The 22,177-nt window shown below is 42.5% G+C and overlaps 2 protein-coding genes across 3 annotated transcripts; both read left to right on the forward strand.

Moving 5' to 3' along the window:
* Positions 1 to 1,979: 1,979 nt before the first annotated feature.
* LTV1 (LTV1 ribosome biogenesis factor) lies at positions 1,980 to 11,233 on the forward strand. Of its 2 annotated transcripts, XM_052679492.1 has the most exons (11): positions 1,995 to 2,112; positions 2,304 to 2,435; positions 4,413 to 4,601; positions 4,782 to 4,869; positions 6,114 to 6,234; positions 6,809 to 7,058; positions 7,693 to 7,820; positions 8,729 to 8,862; positions 9,130 to 9,182; positions 9,982 to 10,182; positions 10,755 to 11,233. In XM_052679492.1, the coding sequence occupies exons 1-11, from the start codon at positions 2,110 to 2,112 to the stop codon at positions 10,866 to 10,868; spliced, it is 1,413 nt and encodes a 470-aa protein (XP_052535452.1). In that variant the 5' UTR covers positions 1,995 to 2,109; the 3' UTR covers positions 10,869 to 11,233. The 2 variants fall into 2 exon arrangements, with proteins under 2 accessions (XP_052535449.1, XP_052535452.1); XM_052679489.1 differs by lacking the exon at positions 10,755 to 11,233 and having other exon boundaries at positions 1,980 to 2,189; positions 9,909 to 10,169.
* Positions 11,234 to 12,867: 1,634 nt separating this feature from the next.
* On the forward strand, positions 12,868 to 21,765 carry ZC2HC1B (zinc finger C2HC-type containing 1B). Its single transcript, XM_052678205.1, has 7 exons — positions 12,868 to 12,971; positions 13,914 to 14,037; positions 16,224 to 16,343; positions 16,996 to 17,134; positions 18,942 to 19,066; positions 19,458 to 19,560; positions 20,535 to 21,765. The coding sequence occupies exons 1-7, from the start codon at positions 12,868 to 12,870 to the stop codon at positions 20,615 to 20,617; spliced, it is 798 nt and encodes a 265-aa protein (XP_052534165.1). The 3' UTR covers positions 20,618 to 21,765.
* The last annotated feature ends 412 nt before the right edge of the window (positions 21,766 to 22,177 follow it).

Raw genomic sequence — 22,177 nt, forward strand, 5'->3', positions numbered from 1 at the left:
TTGTTTTAGCTGGTATGCTCTTAAACAAAACAAGATATCAATAGATTGTTTCAGCGGACTTTTGTGTGAGTAGAGGTGGGAAGGGTGTGGAGATGGAACAAGTTGCTATTCCTTTCCATTTTTTTATAGAGCAATCACTCAAAGAACAGAACGGAATGGAATGGAATAGGTCCAGTTGGATTGGGCCTATAAAGGATATTGTGTCCAACCACTTTTACTCTGAATAAATAATGGCAGTGTTAATATGCCCTGTTTCATAGACCCAACTGTACCTCAGTCAAGAAACTTCAAAGAACTTCTGTTTTCTGTGGCAGAGCTGAGGTTGACTAGGGACAGGGCACTGCTCAGTGCTGAGCATTATGCAGTGAGCATTTTGTATAATTAAAAACTGAATGCATTTAGTTGTGTTTTAGCAGTGTGACATTAATGATCAAATATGATAACTATAAAGACATGGCTAGAAATGTCTGATGTTGCACACTTGTATTGATATCTGTGAATGTAAATAACTGGAAAAGCTATGAATTAATTACAGCTTCGGTACTGTAGCATATAACTATACACACACACAAATTTATTCTGATACTGTCATCTGAAAAAATAGAACATGTATTATGTATTTTTCACAGAGGTCATATATATGCTTGTTCTATGGTGTTTTTATTTAACAAGCAAAAAATGTGTGCTGCCTAGTTGTACAGTACTGTAGGATACTCTGCTGTGCACAGTTCCAAGTGCCTTAGACAAATGTTTAGCTCTTTCCATTACAGATACATGTGAATGTATATATAAATATATATAAATACAAAATAAAGGAAATAACCTCAATAAAATTGTTCAGAAAATCTTAACAGACAATATTCTGTTCTTGACTCCCTAGCAAGTAAATGGGCATATGTAGTGGAGTTAGAGAGCTGTTACTTGTTGGAAAGCTGTCTGCAGAGGTTAGAAGTCATTCTGTGTGGAAATGAAATGAAGGAAAGTGAAATGAAGTTCCTGAAACCTTCCTTTGAATCGAGTCACAGAACCACAGTTGGGTTGGGTTGGAAGGGACCTCACAGTCCACCCTGCTCCAATCCCTCTCCTGGCCTGCCCGCCCTGGATCAGGCTGCCCAGGGCCCATCCATCCCGGCTCGAGCGCCTCCAAGGGTGTTCTGAGTTTACCTTCAAAAGTGCGTGCTTTGCAGGAACAAAGACAAAAGCTGGCAGCATGGATCTGCTGGGAGTCAGCCTCTTCTCCCCTACCGCTGTCGGCAGGACTAGAGGGAATGGCCTCAAGTTGAGCCGCGGGGATTCAGGTTGGACACTAGGAAATAATTCCTCTCTGAAAGAGCGGTCAGGCAGTGGAATGGACTGCACAGCGAGGTGGCGGAGTCACCAACCCTGGAGGCGTTCAAGAAACATTTAGGTGTTGTACTGAGGGACGCGGTTGAAGTGGGACATATTGCTGACAGGCGGACTGTTGGACTGGGCGACCTTGGAGGTCTTTTCCAACCTCGGTGATCCTATGATTCCGTGATTCCCGACAGGGCGCTGGGGACACCTAGCGACGTGCAGGGAGCGGCGCGCCAACGGGAGCCCAGACGGTTGTCAGGCATGCACGGATACATTCAAAAGTACGCGGTGGCACACATAGGTGAAACAGTTGTTTTAAAAACAATTCTGTCCCGATTTCCAAGAACGGCCTTTCCTTTCGTTGCTACCTCAACTCAAACACGACCGCCGCCAGGGCGGCAGCTGGCCCCGCCCCGCACTGCCAGGGCAGCCCGTAACTGCGCGTGCGCCGTGCCCTATGGCCGCCCCGCCATCGCGGGAGGGAGGGACCATTCTCCCTGTGTGAGGGACGAAGAGAAAGATGTGTCCCGCGGGGTGGCAGGAAAATACCCTACATGCGTTCCTGGAACCAGCCTCTCGATTTAAGTGGCAACGTATTGCAAGAAAGCTAGTTGTTATTCTTACTGAAGAATAAACGCTCCCTTCGGAGCGACGGCCGCATGACATCCCCCTGCGGCCAGTGGTTGCTCCCCGCACGCACGCCGCTGCCGTGCCGTGTGAGGCCAGGGCGTGTGAGCGTGCGCGGAGGCGGCGGGCCGGGGGCTGCGTTACGCCATGGTGAGCGGTGGTCGCTGAGGGGTGGAGGCGGCGGCGGCTGCGTAACGCGCATCCCGTGGGATCTGGGAGAGCCTCGGGTATGCGGCAGCTGCCGTGTGGGTGCGCGGGGTACAGCGGAGGAGCCCGGGCAGAAGATTCTTTCCGGATGCTTTTAATCTTTCCGTTCTTACTCGCCAAGTATCCCTTTGCAGCCTCACAAGAAGAAGAAGCCCTTCATAGAGAAGAAGAAGGCGGTAACGTTTCACCTAGTGCACAGAAGCCAGAGGGACCCCCTTGCTGCTGATGATTCCGCCCCGCAGAGGGTCCTGCTGCCTGCCCACAGGGTAAGCCACTGCTCGTCATGTGCGGTTCGTCCACGTGGCAGAAGCTACGGTGAGAAAAGTGGCACAATTCCAAAACAGAGCCTGAGAGAAGATAGCTTGTAGTCACACTTACTTAAAAGAAGGAGACACTGCAGGGAATTTGGTAGTTGTGAGTTACTGCTTGATGAGTTAAGGATGACTAGCTGGTCTTATGGACCAGCAAAACAAGCAAAGATTGACTGACCCTTTGCCTGCTCTACTCTGACCTTGAATTCCCACCTGCAGTACTGTATCTAGGCACCAGAAAGATGTCAAGCTGTTGGGAGTGGAACCTGAGGAAGGCTATGAGAACTGTCAGAGGGCTGGAGCACCTTTATGAAGAAAGACTGAGGGAGCTGCGCTTCTTTAGCTTGGAGGAGAGAAGGCTTTGCGGGGACCTCATTGTGATCATCAGGAGAGACACTGAGTTTTTACACATGCCAATAGTGATAAGACAAAGCGGAATGATTTTAAACTAAAAAAGGGGAGAGTTAGCTTAGGCATTAGGGGGAAATTCATTACTCAGAGAGCGGTGAGGCACCAGCACAGGCTGTCCAGAGAAGCTGTGGTGCCCCATCCCTGGGGACACTCAAGGCCAGGTTGGATGGGCCCCAGGCAGCCTGAGCTGGTGGGTGGGAAATCCTTCTCACGGCAGAGGCTTGGAACTGGATGATCTTTAAGATCTCCTTCAATTTAAGCTATTCTCTGAGCTATCCTGAAAAAAAATGTTAGTTTTGCTGTTTATGGAAAACGCTTTTTAAGTGTCTGCTCAGACAGCAACCTAATATTACAATGTATTAAAGTACACTGACTATTAAAATTCACAGACTGGAAGGAGCAGTCCTTGAGAGCAGCCCTGTGGAGAGGGACCTGGGGGTCTTGATAGATGAAAAACTGAACATGAGCCAGCAATGTGCCCTTGCGGCTCGGAAGGCAAATGGTATCCTGGGCTCCATCAAAAGAGGGGTGGCCAGCAGGGACAGGGAGGTAATTGTCCCCCTCTACTCTGCTCTTGTGAGGCCCCATCTGGAGTACTGTGTCCAAGTGTGGAGCCCCCAGTACAAAAAAGACAGGGAGCTGTTGGAGAGGGGCCAGAGGAGAGCCACAAAGATGATCAGAGGGGAGGAGCACCTCCCCTATGAAGACAGGCTGAGGGAGCTGGACTTGTTCAGCCTGGAGAAAAAAAAGAAGGCTGCAGGGTGACCTCACTGCAGCCTTTCAGTACCTAAAAGGAGCCTACAAACAGGAGGGGAATCAATTCTTTGTAAAGGGTTGATAACTGCAGGACAAGGGGAAATGGTTTTAAGTTGAGGGAGGAGAGATTTAGGTTGGATATCAGGGGAAATTCTTTAGAGTGAGTGGTGAGGTGCTGGAACAGGCTGCCCAGAGAGGTTGTGGATGCCCCGTCCCTGGAGGTGTTCAAGGCCAGATTGGATGAGGCCCTGGGCAGCCTGGTCTAGTACTGAATGTGGAGGTTGGTGGCCCTGCATGTGGCGGGGGGGGGTGGAAATTCATGATCCTTGAGGTCCCTTCCAACCCTGGCCATTCTGTATTCTGTGAAAATAATGAGAAGAGAGAAGGCTGTACAATTTGCTGTAGAGTTGGTGTAATGTGATCCAAACTGAAGAAGAGTACCACTTCTGATTGTGTGCACTTGTATTTAATGCTGCAAATTTTAAAAACTAATTGCGAAACGTAGAGTGCTTTGTTAGTGGTGCAGTTAATTTAGGTACTAGTTGTTGCTAAGTGAGCCTAATTTTATTACTATTTCTTAAAATGTTGCTTTCCCAAAAGCTGTTTTCAGCAGGGGGGTAGTTGGCTGTTGGTCTTTTTTGAGTTTTTTTTTTTGTTTGTTTTTATGAGTTTGGGTATTGTCAGTGGATACATTACTTTTATTTTTGCTGTGTTTTAAATGGACTTAAGTAATTGCTTGTATTTTTTTTTCTTACAAATTCCAAGGACCACGAGGAGCAGAGAAGGGAGGAGCAGCGGAAATACGGAGTCTTTTTTGATGATGACTATGACTATTTGCAGCATTTGAAAGAAGCATCTGGCCCCTCTGAGCTTGTCCCTTCTTTCTGTGGACAGCAAAGCAGAATTGTCATCACAAGTGAGGGTCGCATAGAGGATGAAATTCAACGAATTGCTGTAAGTAGTATTTTTGCTGATAGAGAGATACAGATGTTTTTAGCTGCTGACATAACTTCTAGAATTTCATGGCACTGGATCATGTTGGAATGGAAAATCATTGAGTCATTTCAAACAATGAAGTATGCAGTTGCCCATCAGCCGCTTGTAACATTTTGTTTTTGTGTTTATTTGTTTTAGGCTCCATCTATTAAATTGCCTTCCTCAGTATTTGCTTCTGAATTTGAAGAGGACGTGGGCCTGCTAAATAAAGCAGCTCCTGTTTCAGGTACCATAAAGTCTTGCACCTTTCTGTAGCAGAAGTTGCCATGCAGGTAGTACTCAGTAATTAATGACACTGTAATCAAAGCAGTAGTTTAGTTGGTTTTTTGTTTTTTTTGTTTGTTTGTTTGTTTAAGAACAGATTTAAGAGCAGGTGTAAAGGATGATCTATACCAAACCTGTGTTTCCATTCAAGACCTGCTTCTGTCAGTCTGTAATAATTGCTTTTAAGCATTGCATAGGCGGTGGAAAAAGGCCACGCATTACTACTATTATCCAGCACATATGAAATAATAACAGGGAAAAGTTTCTTTCACTATAAACAATATTCTGTAGGTAATGCTATTGATTTATGACTTCCATCAGTTCGAATGCAAGGTGTGTAACTGGATTTTCATTCTCAAAATTCCTCTTTTCAATTGCTGAAATACATTTACTTTCCTTCATCAGCTGAAATTCAGTGTTACAGGCTTAAAGGAATGCTCTTTATGTACCTATGTTTGTATTGTACTAAACATTCACTTTCAAGTAATCTTAGGTTGTTGTTTTTTGTAATAGTACTTAGTGTTGATAATTTAGACAGCAGGGTACTGGAGACACTTCTAGTTACAAAAGGTTTCTCTGATGCAGTGTGGTAAGTGTTAGGGGCTGAGAGCTTTTCTTGGCAGTTGATGGTGCAGTACTGTAACTTGGGTCATCTCTGTTCTGTAATCGGAATCATAGAGTCCTTAGAGTTGGAAAGGACCTCTGAGGGCCATATAGTGCAACTCCCCTGCAATGAACAGGCACGCCTCAGCTACACAAGGTGGCCCAGGGCCTGATCCTGCCTCAACCTGAGAGTCTCCAGGATGGGGCATCCACCACCTCTCTGGGCAACTTGTTCCAATGCCTCACCACCCTCGCTGTAGAAGTTTTTTTCCTTATATCTAACTTAAATCTCTTTGAGCTTGAGACCATTTCCCCTTGTTCTATCAAGTAATGTTCTAAGCAGCATGTTAAGACATTAAAATACACTTTTGGGTGCCTATGACGTCTTGGGGAATCTTCTTTTCTAAATGAAGAAAATGGATAAAAGGCTGATGGCTTACTGGTTAATTTGTATGAAGTCTACAAATGTTACTGGAGGAAACTTGTGACTTTAAGTTTAATATTTTGCTAGTCAAATTGAATTGCTTTTTTATCAAGGAATGTTCAAGCTTCAGGATGTTGCAGCAGCTTTCATACTTAAGTTTTTTCTTTTCTATTCTCCAGGACCACGGCTGGATTTTGACCCTGATATTGTTGCAGCTCTTGATGATGATTTTGACTTTGATAATCCAGAAAATGTTCTGGAAGATGATTTTGTTCTACAAGCAAACAAACTAAAGGAAGGGTACATACATACTTTGTGGAACTGCTTCTGTCACAAATGAATAGTAATGTTACTGTTTGTTATTTCACGTGTTGTAGGAAGCAAGAGTGGTTTCACATTTCAGGCTTAATACATTTATGTCGAAGGAAGTAAGTATCACTGTGTGTTATGTGGGTGGTAGCTTAAAAAAGATCAAAATTACGTGATTATCCAAGACAAGAGATGGGTTTTGTTTGCTACCTTGAGCCCACAAATTAATATTGATCAATAACAATACTTGTGAAGCATTTCTGAAGGTCTTGGAAATGCGTGTTACCACAGTGCATATTATTTCCTTCTGTTTTGTAAAATGATATCAAAGGTAACAAGCAGTGATAAGTTTTACCACATTTCCTATTTAAGAGTCTGGTATGTTTCCACCTTGACAAAAAGAGCAGAATGTAAACATATCCTTGCTGTCAGTGTGGAGATGTGTGATCCAACTGCTGTCAGAATAATTTCTAGTTTTTAGGCAATTGTGTCAGAGAATGCAACGTTGAGCAGAGCTGTGGAAATATCTGTGGGTTGTTCTAATCTGTTTTGTAATTCCGTTTAGGAGATCAGATGCTGAGGATGAAGATGAATGGGAAGATGTGGAGGATGATAGTGATGAAAAGGATAGTTGCAGTAACGATGAAGATTATGATTCAGAAGGCCCTTTGTCAAATGATGGGGTTAATGACCAGGGAAGAGAGTTCCTGTTTATGCAGGAAGAAACCAGGAGTCGTTTCACAGAATATTCTATGACATCTTCAGTAATGAGAAGGAATGAGCAGTTAACCCTCTTGGATGACAGATTTGAGAAGGTAAGATTTGAGAATGTGACCCTCACACAGAAAGGTGCTAAATGCTTCTTTGGTTCATCTCATAAGGTGCTGTCCTGTATGTCTGTGCAAATTCCTCCTGCCTTTGGTAGTTAGGGCACCAAGCAGCTGTTACCTGCACACACTCAGCATGTAATGCTGTGTGCACTAAGCACGTTGTGTTTAATAGGCTACAGTGTTAACTGATTGATATTGTTTAGTGAAATTATTCCAGTGAAGACAATGGATATTCATGGTTGGTGTAACGCTTCTCCAGGAAGCTCCGTCCTACCCAGTAAGTCATGTAAAGCTTTCTTATACAGACTTGATTCTTTCGCCCCTTCTCCACACTATGCCAAGTATACATGGAGGAAATCATGCCAGAACAGTGGAGATGTGGGCTAATATTTGTCCCGAGCAGTGATAAGCTTTTTAGTGTACTAGATTGAAGTGAAGACTCAACATTTTTTATATTGTCAGTAAGGAGGTAATCCTACCACAGGTGTGTGGGGCAGTTTTTCAGCAACTGAGAAGGAAGCAGAAAGAGGAGCAAATAGGAGGAGATGGATAAAGCTCTATGCTGTCATGGACTTGTTCAACAAGCGTGATCTAATTAAGATACCCACTTTTTATTTAGTTTTTTGAACAGTTTGATGAAGATGAAATTGGAGCCTTGGATAACGTGGAATTAGAAGGCTATATTAACACAGACAACGCTCGGTTGGAGGAAGTCTTGAGCGATTTCTACAAAGAGAAAGCAAAGAAGTAGGTACTCAGATACACTGCTACACATACGTAGTTATGTCACCATGCCTTTGTGCCAAAAGTTTGAGTATGTTATTTCCAGTTCATGGACTTGCAGATTACATCTCACAATAAAAACAGCTTGATTGGAGCACTCTCCCTTCTTTGTGTGACTGAATGTCCATCTTGTTAGGACGTGATTAAGATTAAATGCAGGCATTTTGCTGCTTTATACCATATTATATTCTTTTTATAATTTTATTATATCTAGTCTAAGTAATGTCCAGGGGTGTTCTTCCTTTCCCTTCTTAGGGCAACTTAAATTGCTCCATAGAATTTAAATTTGTTTTTAACAGACTCCATAGCCAAGGAGATTGGAATGAGCTGAGTACCAGCAGTGAAACACTGTATACCTAGTTATGTGATTATAAACTGAAGGGAAACTGTTGCCACTGTGCAACTGGAGCATGACCAAAATCAGAACTCATAAGGCAGCTCCACACCAATGTACTGAATTTACAGAGTGTATTCTCTTCCTCTTAAAACAAGTGATATTATCTTAGAGTTAAGTGTCTAGGTATCCACCCATCAGCCTTCTGTTTCCTGGTTGGAAGATGTAAAATGTCCCTTGTGAAGTAAATGGTCAGTAGGAGAGTATATAATCACCTCTAGTGCTTACATGCCAAGAAGTGTATTCTCTTCCTGTCCTCCAGTCACCAATATTGTGTGTCAGATGCTTTTGAGATACAGAAATAATCACTTTCTAATCTGTCTCTGGCACTCAAGCTTTAGTTTATAAGTGGCGATGCTTATTCTTGTAGCAGGTTGTAGTGGGAGCAGGTTTTTTTGGCTTAGGATTTTACTGAGGGGAGATTTGTTTTACATAAGTAAGTATTTCCAAGAAATGGTGAACCTTTTTTTCTTTGAAGTTGTGTGAAATTGGATGCTCTCGAACCGTTTGAAGACACTCCTGCAAGTGAAGACAGTGATGAAGAGAAAGAAGAAAGAGTAGCTCTGGTTATCGAGGAACCAAAAGAAAAGTGGGATTGTGAATCAATTTTGAGTAAGTATTTGGAGTTCTTATTCATTCTTAGTACCTCAAAGTAAATGAGAGGTGATCTTGGCACTTTTCTAGCTGTACTTCTAGGTTTATGCTTCTGAAGCATAACGTTAGGAATTATTGCAAGATAAAAGTACTCCCTTTCTGGAGATTACTTAATTCTTGCAATTTTCTCTATTCAAAGACTAGTACTATGATTCATAGTAAATGTATTTAATTTTTATTTGCAAGTTTTTTCCTCACTATTTTTTTTTTATCTGTGTAACCCAGGTACATATTCAAACTTGTATAATCACCCAAAGCTTATCGAGGAGCCATCAAAGGTAAAAGCATTAAAATTATTCAAAGTAACACTGTGATTTAGGAGAACTTGAGAGAAAAGTGATTGTTGTCTCAGTGGATGACTGTTTAAAAGTAGATGTAAGCAGAAAAAAAAGTTGAGAAGGGTATTAGCCTACAGCTTTACCAGAGAAGGGTTTGGATATGTAGAGATATTTATAAAGGTAAAAATACACACACGTCTTTACTTATATTAGAAGGAAAATCGAGTAAGATTTGACTGATGAAATCACTAGATGCTCAGAATTTCTATAATAGCTAAGCAGAAACTTAACAAGAAAACAAATTCCTCACTCTCTTCTCTCAATACAGCTTCTTTTAATCTACATCTTGCAACCTGATAGAGGAGATTTCTTTTGAGAACGGATTTAGTTGACATTTTACTGTTTGAGGTGATGTACTCCAGTTCTTTGGCCTTCTAGAAGTTCCTCATGAGAAGTAGAGCAGAGCTTGATGTGCCAGGTGCGCATGGTTTTAAAGGAAAAGCTTTTTGTTGAAGCCTTATGAAGGCAATATTGAGAGCCTGCTTAAGTCCATTTTTCAGTAATATTAAATGAAAGGAGAAAGCATTTTTGTTGTTCTAGGGGACTTATTCTGCTTACAGGTGTTTGATTTCACTCTGAGATTAATGTGCATCTTTCTGAGGGAAGAATATGTATAAGAACGTTTGTTACCGTTCCATCTGAATCTGCTAGTTTTATTCTGTGCAGATAAGGCACTGCAATCTGCACTTCCTGGAGGGGAAGCCAGAGACCATTCACACATGTGCACTGTCTGTTGTAGCCAAAACCAATAAAAATTTCCTCAAAGACTGGAATTCCTCTGCACGTCCTGCCTCAGAAAGGTCTTACTGCTAAGCAGGTGGAACGCATGCAAATGATTAATGACAGTGACCTGCCAAGAGCATCCACACAGCCCCGCTCCAAAGATGAGAGCAAAGAGGACCGCAAAGCCAGGAAGCAGGCAGTAAAAGAGGAGCGGAAGGTAGGCCTTGTTTTAAATAAAGCCCAGAAAACCAACAGCTTTATTCTGGAATTCTTTGAGTTGTAGGAACCTTTTGAAACCCCTTTAATTTTGTGTTTAGAAATTAATGGCAAAGCTTTCTGGTCTGAAAGGAATGATTATTAGTACTTAATAATAGAAAGAAAGCTAGCATTATGGAAGTTCTCACGGGACTCCTATATGGAAGTCCTGGGTGTTCTCGTGGGTGCTGTTGGTTGTGTAACTTAAAGGGGAATTTGTATTTCAGTATTACCTAGGGAAGCAAGGAGAACAGTAACAGAATTTCAAATCATACAAAGTAAAAAGTCTCCAAAATAAACATGGAAAACCTACTTGGACACACTGATAATTAGTGGTTTTAATTAGCACCAGAACTTATCAGCTTGTGAGGAGTTTCAGCTAATTAAAGATGATAATTCTGGATTATCAGATGTAAGTGTTGTACAAGAGTTAATGCTGGAAGCAAGACAATTATGACTTCTCTTTTCATGATCCATAAACATTAGTTGCAGTGGTTTTCTATTTCATAAATTTGTAATTGTTCATATGCACAGGAACGCAGAATGGAGAAGAAAGCCAACAAGATGGCCTTCAAATTGGAGAAAACAAGGCAAGAAAAAGAGTTGCTCAATCTGAAACAAAACATGCAAGGGCTGAAGCTGTCTTGAAATTCAGGAACTTTCATTGTGGAAACATTGATTTCATCTGTACTGAGAAGGAATTGCTAACTGATAAGATTTGCCAGGCATGCACAAAGGGGGCTAATGGTATTTGGTACAGCAGTATCTGGCTTGTCATTCTTCTGAAGTTATACCTTAAATAGTGAATTAATGTCTCTCTTGTCGTGTGTCAAATGTCACGGCAACTGCTGCAAACTTTTGTTACCCTAGAAATGTATTAAAATTTTAAAATATATTTTTCTTATAAACTGTCACTGAGGAGAAAGTGTCACGTGTTGAATGCATTCAGCACTTCAGAAAAATCCTGCAGATTTGATCTGATTCTTCCATTAAAATATTTGAGTCTGTACAGAGCACTGTATCCACTTATCTCTCCCTTACATTGGCTGTTAAATATAGTGCCTTGACAGAGCAGAGTTTTGGAAATGAATGAGTTTCACCCATTCCTTAGTTCTTTCAGGGATTGATTATTTATTGTTTGGATAAACTTTTTGTAAGCAGAGGAGTCTAAAAAGCTATTGTGTAGCTGAGCATCCCTCTTACTAAGATGAGTTAGGTTTAGGTCGGATATTAGGAGGAAGTTTTTCACACACAGGGTGGTGAGGCGCTGGGACAGGTTGCCCAAGGAGGTTGTGGATGCCCCATCCTGGAGGCATTCAGAGTCAGGCTGGATGTGGCTCTGGGCAGCCTGGTCTGGTGGTGGCGGCCCTGCACACAGCAGGGAGGTTGAAACTAGATGATCTTACGGTCCTTTTCAACCCAGGCCATCTTAAGATTTAATGTTTTACTTGTTGCGAGAAGTATTGCAAAGGCAGTAGTAGGTGTCTCTTATTGTTGCTGTTTAAAGCAACTTTGCTTCAAGTAGTCAACATGGCAATCATTGTGTAACAAACAGTAGATACTGAGAAAGCTGTGGTGCAGGTGGCAAATAGCCATTGTCTGGATTTTCCTGAAATACTGTTCTTCATCTTGCATTTAGTTTGCTTTCACTGAAATACAGGCTTATGACCTAACAAAATTGTTGCAAAGGCTTTTTGAAGGTGAGCAGAAAGCCTTTACTGCAGACTTATTGTGATCTTAAATTACTGTACTGTACATAAGAATTATTCTGGTGACCAGTCTGTACCCATGAATAAAGGAATGAGATCTGCAGTCAGCCCTTCTGAAACTTCCTGTACTCGTGAATACATCAACCCTTGATTTTTAGAGCTGAGCATTTGCCTCTGAGTGAGAAGGCAGCCTGTTATGCTGGAACAGAGAAACCAAAACAGTAGAGTGGACTGACTACTACAAGGGTCTGGAATGTTCCTCTTTTATATGAACACTAGGTGGAGACAAGATAACAGGAGGGCTTAATACTTGCTTATACTGGGGAGAACAAGCTTTTGCAGTGTATTTTGATAAAGTAGTGAGTTTTAGGATAATTGAATGAACAGCTATGTCCAAAAGTTTCTTCATTGCTGCTTAGAAAGCCAAAGTCTGAATACAGCATTCACGTTAAGATTAAACATACTATAGTTTTGCTCAAGATTTATGTTAAAGAAATAGAAATCAACTGTTAAATTAGAAAAAGTTTGGGAGTTTTCATTTAGCTTGTATCTGTACTGGTTTTCATGTGCTTCACATGCTTAAGCGGGGTCTGCTTGTGTCATAATTGTTAACTGTGACACATGGTAACTTGGGCTGCTATAAACTTTGGCCTTCTGACTGATGAATGCTGACCACCTAGAGCTCCTGACAACAGCACTGAAGAGTAAATTTGAGAAATTAAGATGAGCCAGATACCAGCACAGGAGCTAAATGAAACAAGTGAGTAACAGACACTTCAGTGGTTTGTGTGGAATGTAATTTTGTGTTTTACTATAAATAATTTACGCAAGGCAGTGCTTGTGTTCTTTGTCAGTCTTTACCTGTCACTAAATATGTTTAAAGTCACCTGTCCTGTGTAATATGCAGTCATTTGTCCTGTCTTCCCACTGCTGATTGAATGACCATCTTTGAAAGAGGTTGTATTGGTCGAAACTTTGAGGGGATGCAAACAAGAGGAGATGGGACAGGAAGAAGGGGACACTTGAAAGAGTATAATTTAGAGTAAGCACAGACATGCAGAAAGGTGTTTCTTGGAAACAAAAGTGAAGTGTAGTTTAAACAGCTGATAGAAAGAGAGTGAGAAGTTACAGAATTGCTTTTGTTCCTCTAATCGGTGAAATACTGTAGTAACTTTTCTCTGTGCCTTGGAGTGTGGTAATATCTGAGTGAAGAGGTAACAAAAGCAGTTCCACATCTGCTCCTGCTCAGCAATACAAAGACTCCTTTTGTTTCAGCCAAAGCAGGTAAGGAATGCTTAAACAGAGATGTCTTTCCCTCTGTAGATTACAAGTCTTGTGAAAAGGGCTCTTTGTTATGTTCAAATATTTCTGAAAGCTGTTTTTGCTTAATGCAAGAAACATCCCTGCACTGAAATGAGAATTAAGTGGTACTGGAGTCATAGAACTGTCTTCTGTGCAACTTCAACTTATTTTTGATAGAAGGTGATTTAAAAGCAAAACCCCCTAACAGTTTGCATCTGCGAAGTCAGTCTTGTTGGACACAGATGTTACCCTAGAAATGACATTTGTGGCAACAGTCTGTCTTAAGAATGAAGGTGCTGTCGTACTCGGTGTGATCCCTTCTGGCCTGCAGAATGGTGAGGCCTTATGCTGCCATTACTTGATGGTATGGAAAATGAAAGAAGTTTGGGTGCAAATCACTTGTGCTTGATGTTCCTCCCAGAATTGATGCCACAATGACTTAATGAGTGCTCTTCCTTCTTCCCCTCTCCTCTCCCGCTTATGTCATTATGAAAGGAGATGCCTTATTAGCAGGCATGTGGAGAACAAGAAGTGTCCCTTGGAGTAAAGGAAAACTCGTGCTTTGTGGGAGTGAGAGAAATAAATTGGTTCTGCAAAAAAGGCTCATGACTGCAGAGGTCCTTTTCTGGCAGCAAAAGAACGTTCCAGCAGATTAAGGGCTCGGTCTGACTTTTGGTTGTAGTGTAAGTGCAGCACTCCTGTACTGCATAACTGAGACTGTTGGTCTGAATTTTTATACAGCTGCCAGGAGTCAAGATTTGGTTCCTTGTAGAATCTGTGGAAGACAGTTTGCACAAGATGCTCTGGTAAGACTATGCTTTTCTTTTAAATGGGGATGTCAGTGCATTTATCTGAGAGGGGTGGGCACTGGGGAAGGAGGAGAGGTGGGTTGAACATATGTCGGACAGCAAATGATCTAAAAACTACTTTCTTTAGTAAACCTGATTAGAGAATAGGTGAATGTTCGTAAAAATACTGTGACCTAGCACAAGATTGCAGTTTATCCTTCTTTGTCTGCTTCTCTGATAGCTAATTCTTGCTCTATGTCATAGAATCATAGAATAGCCTGGGTTGAAAAGAACCATAATGATCACCTAGGTTCAACCGTGTCATGTTTGAAATAAAGTGTTCTCTCCTGTTGAGACACAAATCGCTGACCTGTGTCACATCCTGCAACCTGAAGTTTCCTTTGTGCTCCGTGTTTCAAGACAGGGTTATTTTAGGCTTCCTGGGAGAAACAGGCTAATAAACCATCCGATAAGTGGTCCCTTTGACAATCTAATGCAGGCAGCTGGCTCAGTTCCAAAGCCTGCTGAAGTGAATGAAAAGATTCCCGCTGACCCCACTGATCCCTGGATTACAGACTAAATGGGTGGCTTCACCCTTTGCCTAAAACAACACAACCGCAGAGTTCTTCTGAAAGGGTTGGCTCTGCCTGCAGCCCTCCTTCTCTCAGTTCAGTGCTGTGGTATAACTGAAAACCGAACTAGCAAAAGGAAAAGAAAAAGGGGGGGCAGGGGGGGAGGAAGGATGGGAAATGGCAGAACCAAGCAATTGCGAGTGCTGAGACAAATGTGGAATTGTCAGTTCAGTGTTTGATATCTTAGAGATGTGTGACCAACATGATGGTGTGATCTATCAAATTTGCCACCTGCCCGAGGGAACCTGCTTTTTGGACTAAATCTTCAGATGTCCCTTCCAACGCCTACAGTTCTGTGATACTATGAAATTTGTTTGATTAGACAGCTATGTATGTTTTGGGATCAGGAAGGCAGGAGGTTTCTCATCGCTAGGTACATGTGGTACAAACCCTGCAATGCCTCTGTTCTTGGTGATATGGGCTGGTGTGCTCATCAGTGAGCAAAACCCATGTATCTGGCATCCTGTGTGCCCTGCAGGGAATTGTCTTGAGTTTGCTGTCAAACATTGCTAGAAACAGAAGGGCTTGAAGCACGTGAGTAGAAAGGCTCAAAGGGAAATGAGAATTTAGAAAGGTGTGTTGTGGTAAAAGAAGGAAATTCGTGGCCCAGCAGAGCTGATGCTGACATGCCTGGATCAGATGGTGGTGTAACTCAAACAACACAGGGAAGAGAAAAGTGAGTGAGGGGACAGCAAAGGTAAATTAGTGAGAAGATGAATAACTGAGGGATGGGAAAGGATAAGAAAAGAAGAGTGGGAATGGAGTCTGTAATGGTCTGGCTGCAGATGTCTCAGATGTGTGTGATCCACAGCACTGGAGTAAGGATGTAGTTGTGTCCTCACTCTCACTGCGTTTCTCATAAAGAGAAAATCGGGCATGCTCTTGCAGGTGGGTCAGGTTGTTGCTAGAAAGCTGTGCCACTTCTGAATCTTAAATCCTCCTTTGTTGCGTGGTGTATGTCTCCCATGCATTGAACCCTGGTTATCTCTACTTAGGAGCTCCGTGTGCTTTCAGCCACAGATGATTCTCTTCGCTCTGAGCTGTCAGGTTACTGCGAGCTGTTACACAGCTGCTCCCTTTCAGCCCGAGGCTGTCACTGCTCTGGCTGTGCTGATGGGATGAACGGGGCTGTTGTTTGCCAGTGGAGCACTGAGTCTGGAATACTTATCTAAACTCAATGGACTAATAATGTAAACATCAGCCCTTTGAACAGGAGCAGTCTGTTCTCCCTCTAAACCAAGAAAGAAAGGAAGCTGAATGTGGCGGAGCCAAGGAAAGAGTCCAGTGAGACTGGGATTGCGAGCAGCCCCAACCTGTGATTCTCTGCATGTGTTTTTCCCTGCTGTCCTCCAGTGTGTCTCTGGGCATGTGAAAGTGCAGCTGTACGCAGCTTTTTTTTTTTTAAGTTCTGATGAACTCTTTGAGGAGTGAAACTGAACCTGGAGAAAAATACTGCTTCAGCTCCCTACTCTCGAATACAAGTAATATTAAAGCCTGAATTTAATGAATATTAAAGCATCGTTAACAAAGCATGATATAGCCCATAAGCAATGATTTTTCTTTGCGTCCCAGATGAGGCATGAGCCCATTTGCAAGAAAGTCTTCAACAAGAAGCGCAAGCCCTTCAATTCTTTTAAACAGAGGGTGCAGGGAACTGATATCGGAACTGTGAAGAGGCAGCCCCTGCTGAAGGTATGGCTAACGTTGGGGCACATATTATCTCTGTTTGAAGTCTTTCATTTGGTAAGGTGATTGTTTCCTCCCAGGACAAAGCCTGGATGTTGCGATTCTTTCATATGTTCTTGACTCAGTGCCAAGTTCTTTTCTCCCCACTCTGTGTGCTGCTGGTATGGGAGAATATTTCTCAGTCCAGAAGCCAAACCTGCAGATACCGTGACTACTCCAGGCACCAAGTGTCTCTGCTTTTCTGGGAAATGTCCCTTTGTGTATTCTAAGTACTGTGCAAGTTTCCTGCAGCCTTTTCTTCAAGGTTGTGTAATGATGATGATGAGGATGGGAAGACATGCGTATGTGTATAGTTTTTACCCAGATATACCAAATCACTGAAAATGATGGTGATCATGTTGTCTTTTCCATTCCCTCTTACGCACCCTTTGATCTGCCACAACCAGAGTGTTCTTGTTGGAGTGTTTTGTTTCCTTATCTATTTGCTGCTGTTGTTAATAGGTGTCAGAAGGCTACTTCAGCTTTCCTGTGCCTTTCAAAAAAAAAAAAGAAAGTTTATTTTGTTGGTAATATTTCTCTTGGAAAGGGAGAACCCTCACTTGAAGACATTTCTCTGTCCCTCACAGGAAGTTTGTGTCTTCCTTAATTTCCTTTGCAGAATCAGCCGGTGAAGAAATCTAACTGGAGGCAGCACCATGCAGATTTTATTAATGCCATTCAGTCAGCCAAACAAGTGACGAAAGCTATGCAAGAAGGTCGTCCTCTTCCTCCTCCTCCCCCACCAAGCATCAATCCAGGTTTGTGGCTCAGTTTATCGCATTCTTGATCTTGTACTGATTTCTAGCAAAGCGATGAGCTCTTATTATGTACAGCTGGATTTCAGTTTTGTACCTCGCTGCACAACACCATGTGAACTCTGATTCTTTCCATACTCTTTTTTTTTTTTCTTTTTTTCTGTGTTTCTTGGCTTGAGGAACAGTGCAGTGAAGAGGAAGTGGGGAGAAAGAGAAAGATAGGTGAACCTTTGTGGCTTATAAAAGTGGCAGGTTTGGAGCCAGGCGTCAGTGCTTTGGGAGGAGAGCTGGGATGCCTGTATACTGCAAATGGTACCATTGTGTGACAAAGTGCAACACACACTCAGACTCACCACTCAGACCGGATGTAGTGCATATAGGCTTCCTGCTACCTTGTGATAGCTTTTCCACTATCCACTTCCCCACCCCAGCTGTGCCATTAGGGGAAGTCATTTAGAAAACGTGACTGCTTTGACTTCTGATAGCAGGTGTGGTCTGTACCCAGAGCTCACCGTGTTAGAAGTTACAGATCCAGAAATGTACAGCCAATATTCCTCATAATAGATGATTTATGAAATGTAGGAGCAATCTTGGAAAGGGTATCTGCAGAGTCCCTCCTGAGCCATAAAGGAAGAGGGAGGGAAGGAGGAGGGAGGGCTCTCGCAGCTCCCGTGCAGACTAGGAGTTCGTGACTGATACCAAAACCAGCTGTGAGGACTGCAGTCTTCTTCCTCTTCTAGATGTCAGCAATGCAGTATAAGCATGGACGTGTTTTCTCTCCCTAATTGGGGTCAAGCTCTTCTCTGAACTTCCACTGCTGAGTACCTTAATTACTCTATTATTTCTCATCTGACTCCACCAGCTCTAAGAGCAAACCCCTTCTTTTCCTTCTCTCTCTTTGGGTAACTGGATTTATGCAAGAGCTGGGGGAGTTGTGGAGAAAGGAACTGGGGAAAGGCCAATTGTTGAGGGGCATGGTGGGAATGCATACCCAGTAGCTCAGGGCTGGAGAGAAAGAGCATGTAATGTGGGGAGGAGAGAGGTTCCCATTCCCTCTCTTCCTTCTCCAGATAGATTGCAAACCTTGGTGCACCAGTTCCCACTGCTGGGAGTCTGAGATTGATAAGTGCAGTGGTTGGGCAGAGCACGACTGTGTTGAGCTGAAAGAATGCTGACCCTGAGCACGGACCATTTAATGAGAGGAGTAGGGCTGCACCAGTGCTAACTGCAATGGGGAATCAGAGCTTATAACACTGCCAGAAGCAACTCTAGGAAGCACTACTGTGTGTTCTTCACAGTACTACTTCACACCTAGAAACCTGGCTGTTTAGTACCCCTTAGCTGACTGGGGCAGCCTCTTAAGCAATATTTTAAGCAGTGTCCAAAGGAAATGCATTTCACTAAAATAAATGAGAATGTTGATGGCCACACTTAAAAACTAGTCTTGAAATGTTTTTTGACTCTTCAAGGAATTTCTAAATATTGCTTTCACTGCAGATTTTTTTAATGAAATTTTGAGAGAGAGGGCCTAGGTCAAAGATATTTTAATTTGCTTTTATTAATGCCCAGGGATTTCCTTCTGGTAGCAATTTGCTGAGTTAATCCCATAAGCATGTGTTTTAGGATCCTAAGTGCTTTTCTTGTAATTCTCCTAATTTTCTAATTTGGCATTTTTGAGACATTAAGAGCTGATGGGAGCTCACTGTGATCACCAGCTGATGGAGCCATCTTGGGTACTTCAGTGAAGTAAGGCAAATCCTTTCTTGTGCCGTAACAGCTGTGACACCAGCTGTTCCTTTCCTATGATCAGACTATATTCAGTGTCCATTCTGCTTGAGAAGATTCAACGAGGCTGCAGCAGCAAAGCACATCAAATTTTGTGAAGAACAAGCTACTCGCCGCGCCATTGCCGCCAAGATCACCAAACAGCCTCTGGTAAGCAAACATGTTCACACTTGTGTTGTCCTTGAGACAGATCTGCCAAATTGTACTTTAGGTTGAGTAAAACCTGTTTTAATATTTAACCTAAGGTTCCAGGGAAGTTGGTAAGCTTCCTAAATGCAAGACACAAGACGAAAGGTCTAAGCATCTTTGGGGAACCAGAAAAACAGAGCTAGTTGGCGGTGTCTTTAAGTGAGCTCCTCTTTTGTTTTATTAAAAATAATAACACAGACAAATGTTGTTGTGCTTTTTAGGCTTAAAAGCAGCATCCTGATGGGAGCAGGTGCACTTGTCCTTTTCTAACACTGCTTCAGCAATTGGGAGAATTGTTGTGGGGCTCTGTGAACTTCTTGCGTATGCTGTGCATCTTATTCTCTTACCCTAGGGCAAACAACCAGTGACTCAGAGAAAAAAACCAACTGTCACACCTCTGTTACCACATGAGAAGAGAATACAAAAGGTTGATAACACAGAAAAATCTACTCCAGGTAAGGAGTTCAATTAGCTATATTTATGTTTGCCTTAGAACAGACTCCACCAGCTCCAAATGGATGTTGCTGATATCAAATGGCAATACAAATCATCCCCATCCATTGCGCCAGTTTCATGCACAGAGGTTTTCAAGTAGGTTGTAAGAAGGGACTTAGCCTTTTAAGTTAGATGTTCTCAAACAGAAGCTTCTATATAAACCTGAAGTGTGCTGTCTGGGAGACAAGTTCCCTCTTTCCCATAAACGATTCCATAATATCGCATTCTTTATCTTTCAGGTCAATTAAGATGAAGCATCAGGCTTTGCATGTTGTTCATTTGATATGACTCTCACTTGTTGATTGAGCCTTAAAAATTACACTGCCATGTCCCTAAAATTGTTCCCTCTAATCAGGATTCAGTACAATATGCTTGCTAGTATTCACTGCTACCAGCAATCATAACCAGTCTGTTTAAAAGATGCTTTATAGAGTTAACTGTGGTGTCATCTGTGAGTGATCATAAGTACATGAAGCTCAGGGGAGACCGTATCACTCTACAACTGCCTGAAAGGAGGTTGTGGTGAGGTGGGTAGGTAGCAGTGACAGCATGAGAGGTAATGGCCTAAGGTTGTTCCAGAGGAAGTTCAGGTTGGATATTACAAAAAACTTCTTCTCAGGAAGAGTGGTGCTGCACTGGCACGGGTTGCCCAGGGAGGTGGTGCAATCACCATCCCTGGAGGTGTTCAAGAGCTGTGTGGATGTGGCACTGAGGGACGTGGTCAGTGGGTGTGATGGGGATGGGCTGATGGTTGGACTTAATGGCTTGGAGGTCTTTTCCAGTCTTAAGGATTCTATGATATTATTATTTGTATATCAGTGCAGTTTGATGTATGTGTGTATATCAGTATCTTCTATCTTTACATTTCTGGAGTTTAGGTTCACATACGTTAGAATTTTTTATGCCCAATAACATTTCAAATAATTATCTGCAGAGACTCCTCAGGAAACACTGCAAAAAAGCAGAAAACCTTTGGGAGTGTCTCCTGTAAAAAAATCTGCTGGACAATTTGGGTAAGGAATACTCTTCTTTTTTAAATTTTTTATTTTATTTCTACAGACATCTTTAGCAAGTCTCGTGCTCTCCTGCACTCTACACAGAGTTCCTATATGAACAGTGTATGAACTCTTAGGGTTACCATGCAGGGCTCACAGACCATCAACAGACATCTGTTGATCATACCACCATTTTCAGGGCTTAGCTCTGACCCTCTGGGCTGAAAGGCCTGGGGAGAAGGCATCTTTCTGTAGCATCATGACTGAGTCCAAGCACCATCCAGACTGTGGACAGTGCAGCCTACGTGCAGGCTGGACGGAACAGGAGATGGGTGGACTAATCAGCAAAGCAGAGGTTAGGAAGTCCCCTGGCCTCCTTGCTATCAGGTGGCAGATTCTGAGTATGATTTCAGTACTGAGGAAGGAGGTATCAGAAAAATGGCTGAAGGAGCTGCAAATCTCTCTAAGGATGATTTAATCTAAAAGGTAATGACAAAAGCAAGCAGTTCCTTGACCTGTGTAACACTTACAGATTGTCCTTGAGCTAACTGAAAAATTCTGTTTCCTAAAGTTGACTTCACTCACTTAAAAACATTACGAGTTTAACCTTTGTGTGATGGTTTTGTGAAAATAAAAAGTGCAACAAACACCTGAGAAGAGGCAAGAAAACCTCTGGAGGGAGTAACGTTGTGTTGTTCATAAAAACTTAAATGCCAAATGTTTACACAAGATATTGAAGGGAATCAGCCCTCCAAGATAATACTTAAAAGTAAGCCTTTTTATATTATTGCTTTGATTTAATCATCTTAGCTAAAAGGGAGTTACGTGTTTCAGTGTAAATAACCAGTATGTGGCTTGTTGCTGCTTTCAGACAGCAGACACAGACCAGAAGATAGAGTGGCTGCCTGCCAGGGACACATTAAGGTGTTTTGCAGAAGCTCTATGGGCCTTAACTGTGTGATCCTCCAGCACCTCCTTCTACCCCAAGTGCTGCAGCTCAGTCTGTTTTGATGCAGTGGTAATAATACCACGGGTACCATCTCCAATTAAAAATAAGAATAATAATGGAAGTTCTCTGTCTTCTTTATTTTTCCCTTGGCCATAAAGCTTTTAGGTTGTCCTTTTTAAAGCTGTGAGATCATCCGTATGAGTTGCCAAAATCTAATTAAATCATCACCTGAAAGGTTGTGGTCCATTCAATCTGAAAGGACTTTTTTTCCTGTGAGGGTGATGGAGCACAGCATCAGGCTGTCCACAGAGACTGTGGAGTCGCCTCCTCTGGAGATGTTCCAGACCCACCTGGATGCTTTCCTGTGTAACATGCTCTCAGGAACCTTAGCAGGAGGTGGGACTCGGTCATCTCCAGAGCACCCTTTGAACCCCTATGGTTCTGTGATGCTTTCGACAAAATGTAGGAAGGTCCTGTGCCATGGGATTGTTTCTGCATTACTTTGCATTGGCATATAGAACAAAATGAACAATTTGAAGCTCTTTATATGTTATTTAATTGAATCTTCCAGTAAGCAACACATGATGAATGTTAGTGATAACTAAGCAACAGATGGCAGTGTATGTGGTACAT

Source organism: Tympanuchus pallidicinctus, unplaced genomic scaffold, assembly GCF_026119805.1.
Source record: "Tympanuchus pallidicinctus isolate F22 unplaced genomic scaffold, pur_lepc_1.0 scaffold1, whole genome shotgun sequence".
Lineage (NCBI taxonomy): Eukaryota > Metazoa > Chordata > Aves > Galliformes > Phasianidae > Tympanuchus > Tympanuchus pallidicinctus.

Excerpts from the sequence above, each read along its gene's own strand:
- LTV1 (XM_052679489.1), top strand. The coding sequence starts at position 1,995 with ATGACATCCCCCTGCGGCCAGTGGTTGCTCCCCGCACGCACGCCGCTG. Across the intron at positions 2,436-4,412 it reads TCCTGCTGCCTGCCCACAGG|GACCACGAGGAGCAGAGAAG; the intron begins GTAAGCCACTGC and ends ACAAATTCCAAG. Across the intron at positions 4,870-6,113 it reads TAAAGCAGCTCCTGTTTCAG|GACCACGGCTGGATTTTGAC; the intron begins GTACCATAAAGT and ends TCTATTCTCCAG.
- ZC2HC1B (XM_052678205.1), top strand. The coding sequence starts at position 12,868 with ATGACCATCTTTGAAAGAGGTTGTATTGGTCGAAACTTTGAGGGGATG. Across the intron at positions 12,972-13,913 it reads TTGAAAGAGTATAATTTAGA|TGTAAGTGCAGCACTCCTGT; the intron begins GTAAGCACAGAC and ends TTTTGGTTGTAG. Across the intron at positions 17,135-18,941 it reads CCCACCAAGCATCAATCCAG|ACTATATTCAGTGTCCATTC; the intron begins GTTTGTGGCTCA and ends TCCTATGATCAG.